Source organism: Giraffa tippelskirchi, chromosome X (genome assembly GCF_054371585.1).
Source record: "Giraffa tippelskirchi isolate mGirTip1 chromosome X, T2T-mGirTip1v1.2.pri, whole genome shotgun sequence".
Classification (NCBI taxonomy): domain Eukaryota; kingdom Metazoa; phylum Chordata; class Mammalia; order Artiodactyla; family Giraffidae; genus Giraffa; species Giraffa tippelskirchi.
Genome location: NC_137289.1, coordinates 50,170,489 through 50,193,877, shown reverse-complemented (window position 1 = coordinate 50,193,877; position 23,389 = coordinate 50,170,489). Strand labels below are relative to the sequence as shown.

The 23,389-nt window shown below is 40.8% G+C and overlaps 1 protein-coding gene across 5 annotated transcripts in view; it reads left to right on the top strand.

Moving 5' to 3' along the window:
• Nucleotides 1-23,389, top strand: part of ATG4A (autophagy related 4A cysteine peptidase) — a 74,246-nt gene that overhangs the window by 20,253 nt on the left and 30,604 nt on the right. For 2 of the 5 annotated variants that reach the window (XR_014075862.1, XM_081565872.1), the window contains exons 2-4: nucleotides 9,332-9,445; nucleotides 18,840-18,950; nucleotides 21,905-21,976. Coding sequence is in view for 4 of the 5 variants with exons in the window: in XM_081565872.1 (XP_081421998.1) it covers nucleotides 9,332-9,445; nucleotides 18,840-18,950; nucleotides 21,905-21,976 (297 nt within the window). In the remaining variant the exon portion in view is untranslated. The remainder of the gene's footprint in view (nucleotides 1-9,331; nucleotides 9,446-18,839; nucleotides 18,951-21,904; nucleotides 21,977-23,389) is intronic. The other 3 variants (XM_081565874.1, XM_081565871.1, XM_081565873.1) reach the window with 2 other exon arrangements.

The following is a 23,389-nucleotide window of genomic DNA, read 5'->3' as shown; positions in this document are numbered from 1 at the left end:
GCAGGTCTGCTTAAGGGTAGAAATCAAAAAAGGCAGAACCAGACTTTGAATGCAGAGAGACTTCAAACTAAATCCAACCCTAGCCCTGCCTCCTCCATGAAGCCTTCTCTGACTAAGCTGTCCTGTGAAAGTGCAAATCGCTCAGTCATGTCCGACTCTTTGTGACCCCCATGGACTTTATGGAATTCTCCAGGTCAGAGTACTGGAGTGGGTAGCCTTTCCCTTCTCCCGGGGATCTTCCCAACCCAGGGATCGAACCCAGGCCTCCCGCATTGTAGGCTGATTCTTTACCAGCTGAGCCACATGGGAAGCCCAAGAATACTGGAGTGGGTAGCCTATCCCTTCTCCAGTGGATCTCCCCGACCCAGTAATCAAACTGGGGTCTCCTGAAGTACAGGTGGATTCTTTACCAACCAAGCTATTAGGAAAGCCAAGCTGTCCCATATTCATCTCCTTTTTCAGATCTCCTCTAACACTTGCTTCTACTGTACAACCCAACATTCATCTTGTCTTACCAATTAAAATAAAAGCTCTGTTACGTGGCTCTTTCTGGAGAAAAGACATTTTTAATAACTAGGTTTTTCAAATGGCTCGTGATTTCTCTAAGCGTCATGTGTGTTTTAGAAAACATTTTAACCACCCTGAAAGGAATTTTCCAACAAACAACAAACCAAAAAACTCCAAACAAAGTCTACTCCTCTGGCTTCTTATACAGTGTTGATGTACATAATTTAATCCTTTTGGATAAGGATCATTATTATGACTGTCAGTCGTTGAGTAGTGTCAGTTATTATAATATAGTGGTATTCTAAGGCTTATATGCATGTGTGTGCTCAGTTGTGTCTGACTGTTTGCAATCCCGAGGACTGTAGCCTGCCAGGCTCCTCTGTCCATGGGATTTTCCAGTCAAGAGTACTGGAATGGGTTGTAATTTTCTCATCCAAAGGATCTTCCTGACCCAGGGATCAAACCCTCATTTCCTGTGTTGGCAGGCAGATGCTTTACTACTGAGCCACCTGGAAGCCCATCCTAAGGCCTATTGAAATGTAATTTAATGTTTGCCCTTGCAACATGGCATAACTGGTCATAGGCCATTTAGTGTGTGTGTGTGTGTGTGTGAATCCATATTAGTTTTTCATGGTTTTCTGTCTCTTTCCTTGTCAGCTAGCCTTTCTGGCTGCTGTTGATATACTTTTGTAAAATTCATCCCCATCCCATAGCTTAGTAGGCTCAGCAAAGACTTCTTAACTAGGGCTTAATGCCTAAAGGGAATGTTTCTCAAGGGTCTTGAGAGGCTCAGGATTTACCTTCTCTAGTCTGTTTTGTTTATCTGCAGGCTCTTCTAGTTTGGGGAGCTTAGCTGTTCTTAGCTTAGCTAAGAACAAAACCTCCAGGAATAGGAACCATTGGAGGCCTTCAAGCCAAATCACCATAATTTATCCTCTGTCAAGTTCCTCTCACACTGCATGGCTCTCCAGTCAGGAGTTTCTTGCTGGATATGCTGGAAAGAATAGTTGGTGACAGGAGGAATTTTGAGGCTACTCTGGCCTATATCACTTCCTCTCATCAGAGAAACAAACTTTCAAAGGTGACCCAAAAGAACTTCCACTGGGGGCTCTCTGACAAGGAGTAGTCAGGGCTCTAACAAGAACTTCAGAGCATTTTAGAATTTTTCTATAGTGGTCACAGTGGATAGTAGAGGGTAGAAATGGGAGCAGCCTTCAGGGTCAGATACTGTGACGTTCATAATGGAGAGGGGAACTATGGTGTGTGTGTTGCAGAAACAGTTCGAAGTTCTAGAAGCGAGAACTGAGTATAATGTATATTACACTGCTAGAGCTACATCTAGAAGTCATAATTAGGAAAAAACAAGGAAGACAGTTATTAACTCTACTTCCCTGAACATATCTATTTTCAATAGAATTATTTCAACTTTTCAAAGATCTTAGAATTTGAGTGTACTTGCTAATCCTGACTCTGGTGAAGTGAAAGATATGTGAAACTGAAATACAAGCTTTGAAATTTAAGCATATTTTCTATTGGCTACACAAGTTATAATTAAACACAGCTTTGGGGATATTAATACTTCTTTAAATTTTACAAAGGACTTTCACATCCATTCTGTCATTTGAACCTCACTACAGCTCTGTAGACAGGAAAATATTATCACCATTTTATGGATAAGGATAGGCAATCTTAGGTTGAAGATTGGCCCAAGGTGACTTGGCTAGTTGAAGAGCAGAAGTAGAACCTAGCTCGTCTACTTCATAGGTTAGTGTTCTCTTCAGTCTACTATGTTTTATTTCATTAAGATTTAGGGAACAAATTAAAAATATTTCTCAGATGAAGTGAGCTTCAAATCAAAATGAGCCTGTAAAAATAGATAGCATTTTGAAATGCTATAAATTGAAAAATCCAATCAAATTAGCCTTAAATCTAAATAATATCTGAAGCCCCCAACTACTTGCAGTTGGATTTGATCTGTGTGTGTGTGCAAGGATAAATTCATAACTATATCTCCTGATAACAAAATAATATTTTATTGTTAGCATACTTTTGATTTGCATTGCCAATCTGTACCAGAAATATCCACTGTAAGAATTTATCTTTTTCTTTTTTCTTGAATTGAAGTATTCCTTACAGACAATAAAGTACCCAAATCTTAAGTGTACAACTCAATGAAATTTTCATATGAGTAACCACCACCCGTATCAAGACAGAATATTTCTGGTCCCCTAGAAGGTTCTCTCTTGCCTCCTTTTAGTCAGCATCTTTTCCAAAGGGCAACAACTACTCTGACTGATATTACCATAGATTAACCTTTCCTGATTTCAAACTTTATATAAATAGAATTGTATTGTATGTACTGTTTTGTGTCTGCTTTCTTTTTGTTTAACATAGTGTATGTCAGATCTATCCATGTTTTGCGTATAGTACTAGTTAACTCTTTTTTGTTGCTGTGTACCATTTCCATGTGTGATTTACGAAAATTTATCCATTCTCCTTGTCTTAGTCAATTCAGGCTGCTATAACAAAATTCCATAGACTGGGTGAATTAAGCAACAGACATTTTCTTTCCTAACAGTTCTGGAGGCTGGGAAGCTCTAGATCATGGCACCAGCAGATTAGGTGTCTGATGAGGTCCCTCTTCCTTGTCTGCAGACGGCCTCCATCTTACTGTGTCCTCATATGATGGAGAGAGGTCATCTCTTAGATGTCTCTTTTTATAAAGGACACTAATACCATTCATGAGGGCTCCACCCACATAACCTAGTTACCTCCTGAAGACTCCACCTCTTGTACCATCACATTGGGGATTAGGGCTTCAACATACAATTTTTGGGTGGGCACAAGCATTCAGTCTATCGCACCTGTGTCATAAGGCATTTGGGTTGTTTTTAGGTTTTGGATATTATTAATAAAGCTGCTATGAATGTTTTTGACCATATCTCTTGGTGGACATGAAAGTGAAAGTTGCTCAGTCATGTCCAACTCTTTGAAACCCCACGGACTGTAGCCTGCCAGCTCCTCTGTCCATGGAATTCTCCAGGCAAGAATACTGGAGCCTTTCCCTTCTCCAGGGGATCTTCCCAACCCAGGGATCGAATCCAGGTCTCCCACGTTGCAGGCGGATTCTTTACCGTCTGAAGCACCGTGGAAGCCCAAGAACACTGGAATGGGTAATCTATCCCTTCTCCAGGGAATCTTCCTGACCCAGGAATCAAGCTGGGGTCTCCTGCATTGCAGTCTTCTTTACCAGCTGAGCTACCAGGGAACATGAGTACTCATTTTTCTTGGCTATAAACATAAGAGTGTAATTGCTAGGGTAGATGCAATAAAAGGACATTTTAACTTTGAATTAATTTAACTTAGAATAATTTAACTTAGTATTAATGAAAGAACTGATGGCTGAGAATAAGAAAAGTCACTGTGAAGAGCCACTTTTAGGGATTAAAAATGGACCTGTGTTGTTTAGCACGTCAAGATGTTAGAAAGTATTTTCGCTGTGGTTGATAGGTTGAGTCTTTCATGCTTGTGGGTAGATAGATATTTATTTTTCTGGTGTCTGGTGTTGGTACATAGAGTGCACATAAGGGCTAAAGAACCATTTAAATACAAGTTGTATCTTTTTTGGATGGGGTCAGATTGTCTTTTCTTGGGTAATGCAGCTCAAATCATCAGAGAATAACGTTGAAAAATCAAGTTCACTTTACAGAAATTTGTCTTAGGATGAACTTGGGGTACAGCTTTTGTTTTGAAAGTGAAGGTACACATATAATTTTATGTAATCCAAAAAACTTCAGTCTGGCAGTATAATTTTACATTACCTTGAAGGTAAAGAATTTTTAAACATCATATGTCTGCTAGCAGCATTTACTAATGAAGTGTGATGTTGAAAGGGTGTGGGGAAAATTCCTGTGGTCTGGGAAGCGAGTGAGATGGCTGTAAACAGAGGAGAAAACTGGAAAAGTGCTCCAAATGAAGAGTACTGTTTCTGGGAAGAATTCAGAGTTTTTCCAGTTGTGCTGTACCACTGAACGTGTGGTAAGACAGAGACTCACCTTAACCCCTTTCTTGACAAAGGTTTTTGAGCCTTTCTGTTTCTTCAGGTTTTTGAGCCTTTCTATTTCATTTTTTTTTATAAATTTATTTATTTTAGTTGGGGGCTAATTACTTTACAATATTGTAATATTGTTTTTTAACCAAATTTAATTTGATAATGAATGTTTTAAAAAAAACAAACCCTACATTACAGGCAATTATTTGCTGCACTGCTTGTATTCTGCAAATAGTGAAATACCTAGACTTCCTCTTGGATGTCTTTGAAACCCTTCAGGGGCTCCATGAAGCCTGGGTTAAATCCAGAATTTTTACCAAGGTTTCTAAGGCTGGTATCTTCCAGCCCTGTGTGCCCCATTAACCTCAACCTTTGATGGTCTCCGTGTGGCATCACTATTCCAGTCTCTCAGCCGTCAGTGATTTGGTACACGTTTCTCTTCGACCTGGAACATCCTTCCTCTGCCCAATATGCTTAACTTTCATCCTTTAAGGCTAAGTCCTGCCATCACCTTTCTCTCCAAAGCCTTCTCTGGACCCTAGACTGACTTGCACGACCCTCGGCTGTTCTGCCCTAGCCCCATGTGCAGACACTGACCATACTGTGTCAAAATGAACTCTCCTTTTCTTTCTCTTTCCATTAGACTTGATGTTGCTTAAAATATGTCACTGTCCCCAGGGCCTAGCCCAGTTCTGGTCATATGAAGGGCACTCAGTAAAGGATTATTAAATCAACGTTTATATGGACATATAAACCAGTTTTTGGACTTTAGTCAGTGTCCCCATTCTTTCAATAAACATTTGAAGGCCCTTAGGGGAAAACTTACTGCAGGGCATTATGATCAGAGCTATAGGGGATACAGAGATGAACACTACATGGGCTGAGATGGGAGTGCATTCCAATAGCAGAGAGATGACATGCCTGCAAATAACAATAACCTAAAGTACAAAGTGCCCAGTGCCATAAAGGAGATATAAATAAAGGACTATATATAGAGGCTTAGAGGAAGGAGCAAGTGCTTCTTTTGGTGGGAAGATTGAGGAAGAAATGTTCATAGAGAAGGTAGTATTTGAGGTAGGCATGCATGCTCAGTTGCTAAGTCATGTCCAACTCCTTGTGACCCCATGGACTGCAGCCCGCCAGGCTGCTCTGTCCATAGGATTTCCCAGGCAAGAATATTGGAATGGGGATCTTCTCCAGGGGATCTTCCTGAACCAGGAATCGAACCTGTGTCTCCTGAATTTCCTGCATTGGTAGGTGGATTCTTTACCACTGAGTCACCTGGGAAGCCACCTGTATTTGAGGTAGGAATTAAGTGCAAGTAGGACATGAATGAGCAAAGAGTCTCCCGTGTATCGTGTGGTTTATATTGTCTGAAAAGAGTAGATCTCATGAAGGAGTAATGAGCAGTGGGGAACAATTGGAAACGGAGGACGTGGCTGTATTGGAGAGGGTCTCAAATGCCAGGTCGATAAATTTGTATTTGATTCCTATCCATTGGAGAATGTTAGAAGTCCATGGAAGTTTCTGAGCAGCTTAGTGACATGGGTGGAGAAATCCTTTAAGATTAGTCTAGCAAAGGTGTACTTTAGTGTTTTCTTAGTAAATCATTATTAGGTAATTAATTGCTAAGCTAATAATTAGTTAGCTTAAATAGTGTGAAAAACTCCAAGGCCTGTAGCTCCTTGACCTTTCTGCACTAGTCCTTTCTCACTGGAAATGTAGATGAGGTAAGAAATCATATGACTGATTAGTTCTGAGAAATGAACATTAAAATTGACAAGGGAGAGAAACACTATCAAGTCAGAAATGGCTCATAAAAATGCATAGACACATAAAGTGTTGTTTGCTTAGCAACCGTATCCAAAACATTGCCTCCAGCTGTCTGGAAAAATCCAGACACAGTATATGAATTATATTGCTAATATTTATTCCTTTGGGGGCAGTTTAGATCATTTGCAGTTAAAAATAACTACACTGTTCGAACCTCAGACTGTCTACTCTTAGTCTCCCCTATAAACAGTGGGTATTGCATTGTCAGTCTGCTTTATAGGATGTTATATAATCAGAATATCTGGTTTCTTGCCACCTTAGGCCAGGCCTTCAACACTTCATGCCTGGATTATTACAACTTTCTCCTTGGTCTCCCTCTCTCTAGTGCCTCACATCCAGCTTTTATCATAACAGCAAGGTATAGTGGGAAGAATACTGAATGGAGAATAAGATTAACTCAGTTTGAACCCTGGTTATACTGTTCATTAACTATATAACCCTGGGCAAGTCATATCATCTGAGACTCAACAGAAGGTCATGAAAGTAATGACCCTTGCCATGGCTGTCTCAAGGGGCTGTCACAGGATCATATGATAGCACTCTGAACACTGTTAATGGCTTTACTGAGACGTGGACGCAACTGCTTGCTTTTCACTCTCCACAGTCCAGTCCCAAGTCACCTATTTAATCTCATCGCTCAGTATTCTCTGGAACCTGTCCCCATCTCTGACACACACGTGAGGTGTTCCCCTCATCTGGAATATTCTCCCCACTCATCTCTGCTCATCCATATCCAAGCAGTAATTTAGGGACCAGTTCACATCCTACACCCCCCTTGAAATCCTCCCTGATGACTCTAATGCTCATGGACTTCCCCCTTTTCTGAATTTTGACAGTACTTAGTTATTATCAACACTTGCCTATGTACATTGCCTTTTATTTTTAGCTCTTTCCTTTTACCTAAGGTTCATGTATTTAACTAGATTAAGACTTTATGATGCCTTCACTTGTTCATTTAACATTTAGTGAATGTGTATGAGGAGGTTTCCTCTGTATTTCTCACAGAACCAAGTATGGAACTTAATAAACAATTCCTGGCTCATTTATTTAGAAATTCACACAGAATCTCTTAAGAAAGAGACAAGTGAACCTATCTTCTTTTCTAAGAGCTTGGAGTACCCCTCCTAACAACCCACCCTACCGTCACCTCCAGTAAAATCATAGAAACACTGTTAGAATAGGACTGTGCAATAGAACCGTGATGACAAAACTATTCTACAACTGTGCTGTCCAGTATGGTAGCCACTAGTACATGTGGCTGTTGAGTGCTTGAAATGTGGCTAATGCAACTAACTTAATTTTTAGTTGTATTTAACTTGAATTAATTTAAATGTAGACAGCTGCACGTGGTTACTGTATTGGATAGCATAGGTCTAGACCAGTGATATTCCAATTTTTTTAATCCAAGAATACAATGAGAAATAAATTTTATATTGCAATCCAATTTATATACACACAACCAACTGATGAATTATGATGTGCTGTTTGAAAACATACGCTTGTCATTTTATAGATGGAGAATCCGAGGCCCAAAGAAGTGCAGTAAGTTTTCCAAGGTCACATAGATAGTGGCAGAGCGGGACTAGAACTTACATTTTAGGATTCTTAAGCTAGAGCTATTTTCAGGAGGGGTGAGGAGTGACTCCACCTTTTCTTCACCATGACAAAATAAAAGCCACCCCCAGTGTTTTTCTTTTTAATGTTAGAGAAAAACCATTCGACACACTTATTCTGACTAAATATTGTCATATTGTCTTGCTTCCTACACGAAACATGAGCCCTGTATTTCAGTATTGCTGCTTTTTGGTTTGGATACTGTCCAAAATCAAAGATACATACAATGGGGGCTTGCTGTGGACCCACTGCATGATGTGACACTGGCACTAATGTGAAATGGGCTTCCTTGGGAATACAACCATGCTTTCCATAAAAACAGGTTGATTCTTAAGAACAACAAAACCCACTGATGAAGAATCAAGGTGGTTCTCACCTCAGTTTGTGGAATTTGCCTCCAGTCTTGAATTATAAAGTGACCAAATACTTTTCCTCCTTCCCTCCCCCTCCCTCCAGTGTGCTACCCTCTTTATATGCCTTATCAACAAAGATAACCATTATAAAAGTGGCATCTTTTTATTCTTCTGAAAAATGCATCTGTTCAAGAAGATCAGAGTTACCTTATCAAAAGCAGAAAGAGGCAGCCATCTAGAGATTCAGTAGTCTCTGTGTTAAGTACATTCCTGACCCATTTGTACATGGAATCCCATTTCCTCATGGGTGTATCTAAAGGCATTTCAGGTAGCAAATAGCAGGCAATAATTTGTCCCTAAGTGTAAAAAACAAACAAAATATACTTTACAAGACGATAAGCTTTTCAAACTTGTCACTTGAAAGAAAACCAGAAAGAGTCCATTTTTTAATTGCATTTGATTCTACCATTGTTGACAATAGGATGAACTGACTGAAATCTTTAAGAAATGTATTCTGAGGGGCCAAGTTTCTATGACCCAATTGCTTTTCCTAGCTGAAAACCAAAGGGTCTTATCACTTAGCAATGGTTCCATTGACAACTGGACTGGTTATCTCTTTGCCAACTTGTCCTGAAATCTGTCAGGTGCAGATTCCTGTCTTGCTCCACCACCAATACTAGTCAGTTCAATAGAATCTCAAAAAGTCATGAACTTTAGCTGAATGATAAGTCTTTGGCTAAGATTTTCTAGCCTAAGTCTCAAAATGGCAAGATTCTTTTCTTAGGGTGTCAGAGTTTACACTGGTCTGTAGAGAAATCATTCATGTCTTTGGCATTCTTTGACAACCCAGCATCACTAAGGTGTGACTCGCTAAATAAATTCAAGGAAACTTGCAGTTTTGAATGTGAAAATCCGCTTTGAAATGCTAAGAATTGCTATCTAGTTCTTTATTTTCAAAATTCTTGGTTGTCAGAAAAGCACGGCACTGGGAGGAAGAGAAATGAAAACGGGGGCAGGGCCTATGCACAGAGGAGCAGAGGCTGGGAAGACCAGGACACTGCATGGACCCAAGAGGAAGGGGATGAAGGTACATTTTAGGCTGAGTTTTATTCTTCTGGGCTCCTCCTGCCTTCCTCAGCTCTGCTAATCAACATGCCATCTACCAGGCACCTCTACATGACCCCTGTGCAGGTTGATTTTCCTCTGCATTTTTTATAACCTCTCATTCCTTTGTCAAACAAATCCATGAATCCAACATGTTCTGGCTGGATCAAGATTATTATCCCCCTACCCCCCACCACTATGTTTTTCTGCTACCATTTCAACACCCACACTTAGAAAATGCAAGTTATTTTTTACTCTCTGTCTCACTTTCCCTGGGCCCATCCCACATGCTTGCCAAATACTTTTGGTGTTCCCCCAACCAGGAGTTTCTTCCATTCCCCTATCCCACTTATAACTTTTTTTCACTAAGGTTCAGCTTTTTTTTTTTTTTGGCCACACTGCTCGGCATGTAGGATGTTAGTTCTCTGACTAGGCACCGAACCTGTGCTCCCTGCGGTGGGAGCATGGAGTCTTTTTTTATATTTTTTTATTTTTATTTTTTAAATTTATTCATTTTTAGTTGGAGGACAATTGCTTTACAATATTGTATTGATTTATGCCATACATCAACATGAATCAGTCATAGGTATACATGTGTCTCCTCCCTCTTGAACTTCCCTCCTGCCTCCCACTCCATCCCACCCCTCTAGGTTGTCATAGAGCACTGGGCTTGAGCTCTCTGCATCATATAGCAAATTCCCACTGGCTGTGAAGCACAGAGTCTTAACCAGTGGACTGCCAGGGAAGTCCTGAGGCTCAGCTTTGATGCTACCTTTTCAAGGTTGTTGAAGGTCCTTTCATCCCCAAATTAATCATTTGTTGCCTTCCACATCACTTTCCTTTTTTAAATTGAAATGTAGTCGATTTATAATATTAGTTTCAGGTATATAGCACTGTGATTCAATATTTTTACAGCTTATACTCTATTAAAAGTTACTACAAGATGATAGCTATAACTTCCTTTGCTATATGCAATATATACTTGTTGCTTTTCTATCTTATACATAGTAGTTTTTATCTCTTAATCCCATACCCCTAATTTGCCCTTCTCCTCTTCTTTCTCCCCTTTGGTAACCATTAATTTGTTTTCTTTATCTGTAAGTCTTTTTCTGTTTTACATATATATTTGCATTATTATTTTTTATATTGCACATATAAGTGATATCATACTGCATTTGTATTGATCTCACCTATTTCACTCAACATAATATTTTCTAGGTCTATCCATGTTGCTGCAAATGGCAGTATTTCATCCTTTTTATGACCAAGTAGTATTCCGTTGTATATATATACCACATCTTCTTTATCTATACAGCTGTTGACGGGCTATTGGGTTGCTTCCATATCTTGGCTATTGTACATAGTGCTGCTATGAATTTTGGGGTATATGTATCTTTTTGAATTAGTGTTTTCACTTTTTCTGAGTATATTATCAGGAGGAGAATTGCTGGATCATGTGGTAGTTCTGTTTTTAATTTATTGAGGAACCTCCATACTGTTCTCCATAGTGGCTGCACAAATTTACCTTCCCACCAGCAGTGTACACAGGTTATCTTTTCTTCACATTGTTTCCAACATTTGTTATTTGTAGGCTTTTTGATGATAGCCATTCTGACAGGTGTGAGATCATATCTCCTTGTTACTTTGATTTGCATTTCTCTGATAATTAGTGATGTTGAGTATCTTTTCATATAGCTGTCAGCCATCTGTATGTCTTCTTTGGAAAAAAGTCTATTCCGGTCTGCTCATTTGTAAGTCATTTAAAATCAGTTTTTACCATTTTTTAGTCATTTTGTGGTTTTGATGTCATATCATAGTCTACATCTTCAATATTATCCCTTTACTGTTTATTGTAGTTATAATTGCTTATACAATTTTTTGTCTTTTAATTTACATATGGCTTATTTAAGTGTTTGACCCCAGTCCTTACTACATATTTGCCTTTCCTAGTGGGATTTCCCCTTTACTATAGATTCTTACTACTTTTCCATTTAGAGAAGACCCTTCAGCTTTTCTTTTATGGTATGTTTAGTATTGAGGAACTCTTTTAATTTTTGTTTATCTGAGAAGTTCTTTATTTCTCCTTCTAAATGATAATTTTGCTGAGTAGATTGTCCTAGGTTGCAAGTTTTTACCTTTTAGCACTTTAAATATATCATGTCACTCCTTTCTGGCCTGCAAGGTTTCTGCAGAGAAATCAGCTGACAGCCTTATGGGGGTTGCCTTGGAAATGACTCTTGTTTTTCTCCTGCTGCCTTTAGAATCCTGTCTTTATCATTCACTTTTGCCATTTTAATTATGATACGTGTTGGTGTGGGTCTGTTTGAGTTTATCTTATTTGGGATCCTGTGTGATTGCTATACCTGTATATCTGTTTCCTTCTTCAGGTTTGGGAGTTTTCAGGCATAATTTCTTCAAATACATTTTTGATCCTCCTTTCTCTCTCCTCTCCTTCTGGAACCCATATAATGCAAATGTTTAGATGCTTAATGTCCCAGGAATATCTTCAGTTGCTTTAATTTTTTTTTAATTTGCTTTTCTTTCTGCTGTTCTGATTGGGTGGTTTCCATTTTTCTGACATCTAGATCACTTACATGTTCCTCTGTAGTACTTTGTCTGCTATTCGTTTCTTCTAGTGTGTCTTTTATTTCAGCTATTGAATTATTCATTTCTGACTGGGTCTTTTTTTATATTTTCTAGTTCCTTGCTGAAATATTCTCTGATTACATCAATCGTTTTCCCTAATTCAGTTAATGTTTTTATTACCAATGTTTTGAATTCTTTATCTCATAAATTTTTTTATTTCTGTTTGTTTTTAATCTCTTTTATTTCTCTTTCCTTATTTTTCAGGGATTTTCTCTTGCTCTTTCAATTGAGAGTAGTTGCTCTGCCTTTTCATTTTGCTTGACTTTCTTGCCTCTATGAGTTTAGGTGAAACAGTTGTCTATTGCAGTCTTGAAAGTGTATTTTTCAGTGGAACTGTCTCTACACTGTGTGTGCCCAGTGTGTTTGGTGTGAAAGCTAGATTTGATGTGAACACAAGTCATTTTTGGTGGAACCATCTCTATACAGACTGTGTGTGGTCAGTGCCTTTGGTGGGAGAGCTGGATTTGATGTGAACACAAGTCACATCTTTCCTCAGTGCCCTGGCCACTATCCCCTTGGTAATGGGTGTGGCTGGAGACAGAGTGGCTAGAGCTTATGGTGAGTGTGAGATGAGACTTCCTCTCTGCACAGTGGCTGTTACCACCCTCTCAGGGGTGGGGCCTGAGATGACTCTGTTCTCTTTAAGTATATGTTTTTCTCTTCTCCTCACCGTAGGACCTTTGCCCCAGAGAAGGGGAATGCTAAAGCAAGTGGGGCCCCATGTGCTGTATAGATGTCCACGGCTTCACTCAGATATAGCTTCAGGTGCAGATCTCCTTTGTCCCTCACAGCCTTCACCACCCCTATCCTGTTATGGAACCTCTCTATGGGAAAGATGGTGCCTATGTGAACCCTCTACATCTATTGGGAGGTCAGCTGTGGTGCAGTGGCCGCTGTCAGACATCTGGGGGGTTCTGAGGCACTGCTTCAGTAAGAGCTAAGAAAGTTCCACTCAGACCTCTGTGTCCTATGGTTGAATCTTTTCCTCTGTTGTGGGCACCCCAGATCTAGTTCAGCGCTATGGCATGTGTTGAGCAGGACCAGAGTATTCACTGATCTCAGGCTAGCGGGCATGGCAAAGTGGTCCCAGGAAACCCAGAGCTGCTAGGGAAGACCTCTCTCTGCCTTGCCTCAGGGGCAGTTCTCCTTTGTCTCTCACAGCTGATCACTGTCCCCAGCCTCAGCTGTTCCTGCCCTGTTGTGAAACTGCTCCATACAGCGGGCGGGGCCCTTGTGATCACTCTGTGTGTATCAAGGTAGGGGGCGAGCTGTGGTGGGGTGGCTGCCATCTGAGATCTGGGCAACTTCTGGGGGTTGCTGTTTGAGTAGGTGTCAACAATGGCCATTGCCTCCCCACTCAGGCATTACCCTGGGACCTGGTCACCTCTGTGTCCCATGGTCAAGTCTTTTCCCTGGTCATGGCTTCCCCAGATCCAATTGCTGTGCCATGACACGGAATGGACAGGTTGGGAGTGTTGGTCGGTACTTTGGGCTGGGGTGCGTGGCTAGCTGGTTGTTGGAAACCCAGCAGGCTCAGGGCAGATCTTTCTCTGCTCTGCCTCGAAGACAGCCAGTGCATGCCCTCCTCATGAGTGGAGTCCAGTCCTCTGGCCAGCCAAGGTGGCTTGTCTCCTCTACATAGGACCCCAGGTCTGGGACACCCAGTCTGTGGCTTGACCTGATCGCTCCCCACCTATGCAACCTCCCTTTTCTTCTGATTCCCCTCCCAGGGGCACAGGTCTTGACCTGATTACTTTTCTTCCCTTCCTACTGGATTGTGTGTGGATTGTTCTTACAACCTTGGTTGTACAGGAGTGCTTCTGCCAGTTTCCAGTTAGTTTCAGTGAGAATTGTTCCACTTGTAGATGTATTTTTGATGCATTTGTAGTGGGGGGTAGGCTCTACTTCTTCTTACTCCACCATCTTGATCTCTTCTCTCTCACTTTCCTTTCTTATAGTACTTATTGTTGTTTGTTTGCAGACCTACCCTCTCTACTAGATTAAATGCTTTGGATGATGGAGGCTACATCTCAGTGATGTCTTTTCCATTGTGCTTAACATATAGTGCGTATGTGTGTGCTAAGTTGCTTCAGTCGTGTCTGACTCTTTGCAACCCTGTGCCCACCAGGCTCCTCTGTCCATGGGATTCTCCAGGCTAGAATACTGGAGTGGGTTGCCATGCCTTCCTCCAGGGGATCTTCCCAACCCAAGGATCGAACCCACATCTCTTAGGTCTCTTGCATTGGCAAGTGGGTTCTTTACCACTAGCACCACCTGGGAAGCCCCCTTAGCACATAGTAGGTACTCTGTAAAAGTTTATGGAATGAGTATATTAATGTATATTCAGCCCTTACCATACCTGTCTCCTGTGACCATTTTCTTATGATTTTGAAGGTGTGACCTGAAAATATGTTGAATGTGTGTATTAAACTAGTGAATATACCAAAAAGGAAACAGACTGACAGAGAAAAAGCTAGTGGTTACTAGTGGGGAGAGAGATGTGGGAAGGGGAAGATAAGGGTAATGGGTTAAGAGGCACAAAGTACTTTGTAATAAGCTACAAGTACATATAGTACAGAAAAGGGAACATAGTCAATATTTTACAATAACTATAAATAGTATGGGATTCCCTGGTGGATCAGATGGTAAACAACCTGCCTGCAATGCAGGAGACCCAGGTTCGATCCCTGGATAGGGAAGATCCCCTGGAGGAGGAAATAGCAACCCACTCCAGTATTCTTGCTGGAGAATCTCAGGGACAGAGGAGCCTGGTGGGCTACAGTCCATGGAGTCACAAAGAGTTGGACATGCCTGAGCAACTAACACTTTCACTTTTTTTCACAAGCAAGATACTCTGGTGTCTCAGGCTTTTTCTGGCCCTGAGATGCTGTGACCTTTTGATTTCCTATAGAGTCTTTTTATTGTTTGTGGGGAACAAACCCCACAGAATCTAGGAGACTTGATGTACGAGATTTGTTAAGTGCTATCAGAAAATCTGTTATTTAAAGTGATTTTTTTCATTTACTTGCTGTTTTACAAAATAACCCTTACAAATATAGTCAATCACTGGAAAGCAAATTATTCAAGTAAGTCATCAGCAAAAATGGCAGAGTGAAGATTTCTGAAAATTCTACCCATAATATAAATGAAAAGAATTGGCAAAAACGATCAGAACCAATTTTTGCAGCACTCTGGAAATTAACCAAAGATTTGCACCAATCTGTGGAATATTCATTTATTCATGCAAAATGACTGCCTCATAATAGCTTTGTGGCATTTTCACTTGTGCTATGCCCATCCTTTGCTCTCCAGCTTTGCAGTGGCCTTGAGAATTCACAGCTTGCAACCATAGGGAAAGCCAGCAACCTGGTAACCCCTGGAGGATGCAGAACAGGTTTGAAACTCCTATAAATCCTCATTTCTAGAGAGCTGTCATTATTTGATCTGTCTGGCGATTCCCCAGAAAACCCCACATGTAAAACTTTATTTGTCTTGACTTGGAGGTGCAGATAGCCTCCCCCTCTCTGGACTGGGGGGGCTTTTACGGAAAACTGTTAGAGGAAATTAATTAACTTCACAGCTATTTGAGGAGTAGATAACCAAAAAGTTTGACAGGTAAAGCTGAAGAGTAATATATTTGTTGGGACTTTGAAAAGTTCAGGCATATTCTTGGGAACCTAGAGGACCACATGCCTGCTCAGGGATGTGTGCAGTCCCAAGGCTATGTGCATGCTCAGGAAAGACCTGAGAAGGCCCTCAGCTCTCACTCTGGCTGACCTTAAGCCCTGTATAAGCAGAAAGGGAAGACTAAGGCAGAGTTAATCAACTGCCTGGCTGAGTGTTGAAGGCATGCCCTAGCATGTACACAGAGCGTCTTGGCCAAGCCTGGGAGACTTTTTGGTTCCAGGAGCTTATGGAAATCTTTTTTTCAGTTATTATTTGACTACTAAGCTAACCCAGCAGAGACTTCAGTCTTTTTAATGATTATTAAAGTAGAATGGAAAAGAGTAAAGCCTGTTGCCCATCAGACCTTCTAGAAGCTGATTATTGGTCCACCAAGCTGCAATATTTGTAGCTCTGCCTGTATAGTTCCTATGTCTTTAAACAGGTTGAAAGGGCAAGGAGCTCATATAAGTCTGATGTCTTGTTAATTTTAAGGTAAGACAAAAGTAGTTTATGAAAATTTTTTTCAGAAGGATTGCTGTTAGTGAGAAGTGATTTGTTTGGAAATGCCATTTCACTTCTGCACCTCAACCAGAACCCAGTTGGCTTCTTCATCTTTCTGAGTTCTTGTGGAAGACCAAGTCCTCTTTCCTCCCCAGACTCCCTTTTATACACTCTCCTCATGTTATCGCTCTGTACTTCTGTTAATCTCATCTTCTGGTCTGGCTTTCTTTTGTTTCATCCTTGTAGCTTTCAACTCAGGCTGGTTATGGGCTGACACACTGCGTTCTTGAAGTCTATTTTCTAAGAGGAGAATCTGGAAGAATAAAGACTGTAATTGCCCTTTTTTCCTGGCCTGGGGGTGAGGGGTGTAAGAGCAAGAGGAAAATTCTTTGGCCATCATTTTGGACAGAGCCATCTCAAATGAAGCAGTGCAGTTCTCACAGGCTGCAAGGGGCTGTACTAATTTGACCAGATAACTGGGCAATGACTCACTGAGACAGGGTTGGCGATAGAGAATTTTTTTTCCAGCCAGTACTAAAAAAAGACCCAAGGCTTATATGCATACATGCTGTACATTCATCCAATACCACCTTCCTCATCCCTACCAGGGGAATGCCAGAGAGGTTGCCCCTTTCCCACACTTCTCTCAAATTGCTCATTTTCTGACTCACTCCTCCCCTCTACCCCCCTTTTCTAGTCTTCACTGGATGTTTGTTTTAACCTGATTTCTCTTGCCTGTGAGGGGTGGAGAATAGAGTGGGAAGGTACACAGTGTGATTTACGCCACCTCTGTCCACCACCTCCTGGGGATGGCCTGACCTGGATGATCATTTTTAGCCTGCTATTTCCTGAGCATGGGCCAGGGGCTGCAGCCAGGGGCAGAAAGGCTAAGACTGTGACACAAGCTCCATGGCAGATTTGGCAGTGATGAGTTTTCACTGGGGAATGAAATGGCTGTCTCATTTCTAACTTCTGTACATTGGAAATACCGCCATGGCTGTGACCCTAATGATGAAAACATCCTGAGGAGAAAGGCTACCAAAATCCCTGAGAGATTGGACTTCTGTCACATATTTCAAGAAGGGCAGTATTCCTGGGTAGCTGTGTTTCTAAAATTATAACTTCAAACAAATTATGACTTCAATGTATACAAATTATACAAAGTATAACATCAGCCACCAACCGAGTAGTCTGTTTTCATGATCAGATAAGACTCATTTATTTATTTCTGTGAAAGACCATTTATTTCTATGAAAACAGCATGCTCCTGCCTTAGAAAACAAAGCCAGAAGAAAGCAATTTGTCCTTTCAAGTGAGCTAAACACATCCTGCAATGATATTTTTTATAGGAAACTATTCCCTTGGCGCTCTTAGGGGCTGGTCTGGGAGAGCCCTTGCAGCTACTAGTAGCTGCACAAAATGGCCCCTACTGGCTCTGAGCTCCCCTCCCTGTAGGGTCTGGGAGCCTCCAGTTGCTGAGAGGATAAGATGTGTGCTTGGTTGTCTCAGCTTTGAACTTGAAATATGATTTGTCATTGAAACAGCACCATAAACTATGAAATATACTAACAATTTTATTTTTCTGCTTATAGGTTAAGATAGATTTTTCAGGGCTGGCTTGGAAACTTATTTACCACCTATGATATTCTTTCAGAAGATTACTGGCTTGGCCAAAAAGTTTGTTCAGGTTTTCCCGTAACATCATATGGAAAAATCTGAATGAGCTTTTTGGCTAACTCAGTACTTAAAGGAAACTTTTGTGATAAGACCCTTCCTTCACAAGTCAGTCTTGAGTCTTTTAGCAGATCCTTTCCCCGCAGGTGGTACAAAAGTGAATTTTAACTCATCCTACATTACCTGGACATAAGTTCTGAGAGTGTGACCTATGAACTTATGCGATTTAATTGTATTTTGTTCAGTTCCTTTCTGTTGAGAGATAACCATAGTCATTTGTGAATCCCAAGAACAAGTTCTATTTATCAGTTGCTTCAAGATTCTTCTTTGGAGAAGTTGTAAGTGAATAAAACACTAAATTACTGATAAAACATCTGGGCTTCCAGCTAAAATATTAATTTTCAGAGTTGTATATATAGTGTTTCAGGCTTGTCATAGCCCCCTTCTAAGCCACTGGCTGCTAGAAACCTCACATTAGTCCCTGGGGTCTGATTAGACATGAAAGGGATCAGGTATGCAGGTACTATTGTGTCACCTTGTACTACACACACACTAGGACAAGCTAGAAAGTGGCTATTTACAAAGAAAGCCCCATTGGAAAAAAAGGTTTGATGTGATTGTGACCAAAACATCATTCAGAGATGGTGCCAAATGGGACCATGAGAAAAGGAAGATCTAAACAGGTGGTCAAAAGGAAATCCCTCTCTTAAAAGATTTTGAGGCCCCATAAGTGTCTTTGTTTCTCAAGCAGGAGGGTTTGCTTCCATTAGATTCCAGTGGTGAATCTAAAAAAAAATCTAATTTTTATCTTCAGGACAAAGGTAATAATTAATAAATCATAGAAGCAAGTCCCCTCTATTACATTTTGCTTAAGTTTCTTTCCTTTTCAGTTTTATCCAAGTATGAAAACCAGATTACTATTTTTGCTGACTACCTAGAAGAGTTTCCAGATACAGATGAGCTGGTATGGATCTTGGGAAAACAGCATCTTCTTAAAACCGGTAAGGTTTGGTTGCATTTGTCTGTGAGAACCCAAAAGAGGTGGGTGCCCGAGGTTGAAGTCCTACCCTGTTTTCCTTCTTGGGTTGATAAGGAGTTAATGCTACTGCTAGGCAGATTTACTTTACAGCCAGAGGAGTTTAAGCCTCTGGCCCCTTTCTTGCATGCAAGGACCCTACTGAGGCCCTAGCAGTGTGTTCACGTGATCATAGCTATTTGTACAATTTGAAAAAGTCATATTTTTTTTCTTAAAGGAGAACCCCCCAATTCTATAAGCCTCGGGTTTCAGAAAACATGGACCGGCTCCGGGTATTACTAACCCGTATCTAGTCTTTGATGACTACATACTTCTCATTCCTCTCATGTCCTTTTCTGTCTAGATGAAAAACACTGCCACCCAAGGGACTTCTAAACAGCCCATGGTTGTCTGAAACAGTCTGAGACACTGAGAAGTCTTATAGTTTTAGAGCTTTTGCTGACTGTGGTACTATCTCAGTTTATTCTGATTTTGTACACAACTTTTAGCCACTGCAGCTCGATGGAAAGGAGGCTTGGCTTTCTCTTCCTTACCATTACATTCTTATAGATTGAGAAAGACCTTTTAACTTGAAAGTGCTAACAACCTCGCACATAGATAACACCTAAACTTGGAAAGAGGCAGCTCTGAGTTTTGTGTCTGAAAAGAGATCCTCTTTGGAGGCCCTGGCATGGAGGGAGGGACAGGAAGAAGCTGACCAAAAGGCAAGAGAGGGGGCTTCCCTGGTGGCTCAGTGGTAGAGAATCCACCTGCCAATGTAGGAGATATGGGTTCGATCCGTGATCCGGGAAGATCCCACATGCCGCAGAGCAACTAAGCTTGCGCACCCCAACTATTGAGCCTGTGCTCTACAGCCTGGAAGCACAACTACTGAGCCCACATGCCACAACTACTGAAGCCAGTGTGCTGTGGAGCCTGTGCTCTGCAACAAAAGAGCCTGTACACTGCAACTAGAGAGTAGCCCCTGCTCACTGCAACTAGAGAAAAGCCCACGCAGCAACAAAGACCCAGCACAGCCAAAAATAGATAAATAAATAAATAAATAAAAGGCAAGAGAAGAAGTTAGCATCTTCTAACTCCATTTGAGTCTGGCTTCATCCTTTTGATTGGAGAATCCTGAATAGTGGAAAGTACCTAGTGCTAGCAATTAGGAGACCTTTTGTATTCAGACTCTTCTACCTCGGGTAAGTCACTTTCTGGATCTTAACTCCTTTTGCCAGTAATTAACAGAGGGACTGCAGGTGATCTCTTCTAGTTGTGTATTCCCTGATAACAGGGATCCCCAAGTTGCCAAATATACCCGGTTTCAAATGTTAAGTTGGAAAAGCCCTTTCAAGGTGAAACTCTTATTAAAGTCTAGGGCTTCCCTGGTGGTCCAGTGGTTAAGAATCTGCCTGCCAATGCAGGGGACACAGGTTTCACCCCTGGTCCAGGAAGATCCCACATGCCACAGAGCAGCTAAGCCCATGCACCTGTGCTCTAGAGCTCACATGCCACAATTACTGAGCTCATGTGCTTAAAGCCTGTGCTTCACAACAAGAGAAGCCATTGCAGTGAGAAGCCCACACATGACAACGAGGAGTGGCCCCCACTTGCCACAGCTAGAGAGAGCCTACACAGAGCATCGAAGACCCACCATAGCCAATAAATAAGTAAATCTTAAAAAAATGTGTATACAGCTTTCCCCAGCCTTTCTAGCATATAGGCAAGCCAGAAGACATAGAGAATATCAGAGGAAGGAGTGAGGGGCAGGAGCATTTGAGACAAGGGGATAAAATAATAGCTAACATTTACCTCAGGTTTACTGTGTACTGTACCATGTAAGCTACTGCCTTTCAAGTAGTATTATCTTGTTGAATACTCCTATCTCTGTGAAGTAGGTGCAATTATTCTCCCCATTGTACAGATGAGGAAACTGAAGCTCAGAGAAGTTAAGTAACAAGGCCACACAGTTGGTAAGTAGCAGAATCAGGGCTCAAACCCAGGTAGAGCATGACTCCAGAAGTCTTACTGTTGACCATTTTACATCTGCTTCCCATACTGTGCTAGGCACTGGTGACATGAAGGGGAAGAAAAATCCGGACAGCTGAGCTTTCTGATTTGTTCAAAGGAAAGGCAGAAGAGAAAATAGAGACTATTGGTTGACACTGAATTTCCTTTTCTTCTTTTAAAGTGCAATGACTATAAATTCTGTACAGAATTACAAATATGGATGTGTTGTTGAGAAGGGGGAGAGAAAAGAAGACTAAGAAAGACAGAAGCACATCTAAGTACAGATGGACATGTGGAAGCCATATTTGTGGCCACTGAAGTAAATATACGCTGTAAAATATATACAGGAAAGCATGCTTTGAAAAAAATTACAAAAGCATTTGTGTTGTTATATCTCCATTTAGATTACAAATGCCAGTGCACTAGGTAATATTGATAAATTCCCACTTAATTTGCTTAGCAGGAACATCAGTTTAGTTAAAGATTTATGTGCACACACACGTGCCAACAACCTATCCCTTGTTTTAGGTAACAGACCGTGGATGCTGATGAGAGATCCAGCCAACCATCAGGCAGGGGCTGACTGCCTTGTCAATAGGTTACCCAGGATCCTTGCTTTTCCTAGTCCTTGTCTTTTGGCCATGGGATCTCAGTGTTAAGTACCTGCTGGGGCTATGGAGCTCAGTGAGGAGACAGGAGCCACTCAGCATCATTGTAGCTAGTAGCTCTGGTCAAAATATAGGTGGGAGGAAATACTGAAATTATTTGGCTAAAATGAGATTAGGCTTCCTGTGAATTTCCCTTAGCCTCATAACAAAGGAAATGACTGGTTATTTGAAATTGAGTTTGCCCTTGGCTCACAAATCAAAGACAGATATCTTTAGATGGGATACGGTGATTTAATTTTAATTTCACATTTAATTACAGAAAAATCTAAGCTGTTGTCTGATATAAGTGCTCGTCTATGGTTTACATACAGGAGGAAATTTTCACCAATTGGTAGGTATATCATTTGTTATACTGTGCTTTCTTCCTTGTAGATAGCTTTCCTGAGGTTATCAGTGATATCATGGAAACCTCAGAATTAACAACTCACTATGGTGAAGAATTTAGTTTGGGGGAGTAGTTGATTAAGTCTTATGCTTCATACAAAAGTTTCGTTGCCAATGTGCCTCAGCATGTATGGTTCCATGGTGTTAATGTGTAATGCCAGTTTACTTTTGAGCCCACCTCCAAGTGTTTGGGCACTAGAGATATTGTTTTAAGTCTAAGAGCAACAAAACAGTTAAACTTTTAACTTGATACAATCCACTGCTTTATGGAGTTATTTGATTATTAAAGATGACTGTACCTTGAAGGAAAGAAAATAATTCTCTTGCTTTTTTTTTCTTCCTATGATATGAAAACACTTTGCCAGTGGGAAATGAATTATAGTGGATATCCTTGGAACTAATTCTAGGCAGTTAAGAGTACCAGCTGCTGTCTAGAAAAAAGGACAGTTTAATGAGCTAAGTGAATAGGATCCCTCCAGAGAAAATTTGTAAAATGTTTGCAAACAGGGTTACCTTTTTCTAGTCTTGTGGTCCTATAGAAAAGGATCACCAAACTCAGTTGGTGAAAGCTATTCCCCTAGAGGAAACCTGTCTGACTGATTTTGTTTTGGAACTGGACCTAATAACTGGAGTGAAATCTATCTTTCTGATAAGTGTGAAAAATGAACTTCACACAGACTTTTTTTTTTTTTTTTTGCTCTCTATAGGAAGTACCTGAGCAAAATACACGAAAGAACAATCTTTACTACTCAGTAATTCTAAACTGTTAACTTTTTCTGGATGAAGAGATCTTTGCAAGATTTGAAAACATTTGCAATTCAACTCTGACAATGTTTTGAAAGAGATGATCCCTTCTTTATGTGGGCTTCACTGCATATTTCCATACTAATCTGGCCTATAATCCCACCATTAGCAAGAGCCAACAGACTCCACTTCCAGCTGACAAGTTGGCTCAACTCTCCTCATCTTGCTGTAGCAACTCTCCTTCAGTCCCCACAACAAAAGGAAAGGAGCAGTCATCTTGGCCCACTTGTCTTACATGGTTGATGATGTTGTTTACAGTTAGTCTTGTGAGACCATGCTTATAACATACTTTTCCACTTCTGTGTTGGGACAGGAAGCAATGAAAGCATAATGTCTCCTCTGCCATCCAAGTCGCCTCACTTCAAAGTACTTTGAAAAATGATATTGAGTGCCCCCCCCCCCGGCCAAGTGTATAGGATTTTTGTTACATCAAGTGTTCTTCAAATGAAACCTGTTGTCTTATTAACTGGTTTTGTGCCTTTTTAAACTATAGTGTATTTCTAATTTATTAATAGTATTTTATATTAGGGCTTCCCTGATGGCAGTGGTAAAGAAT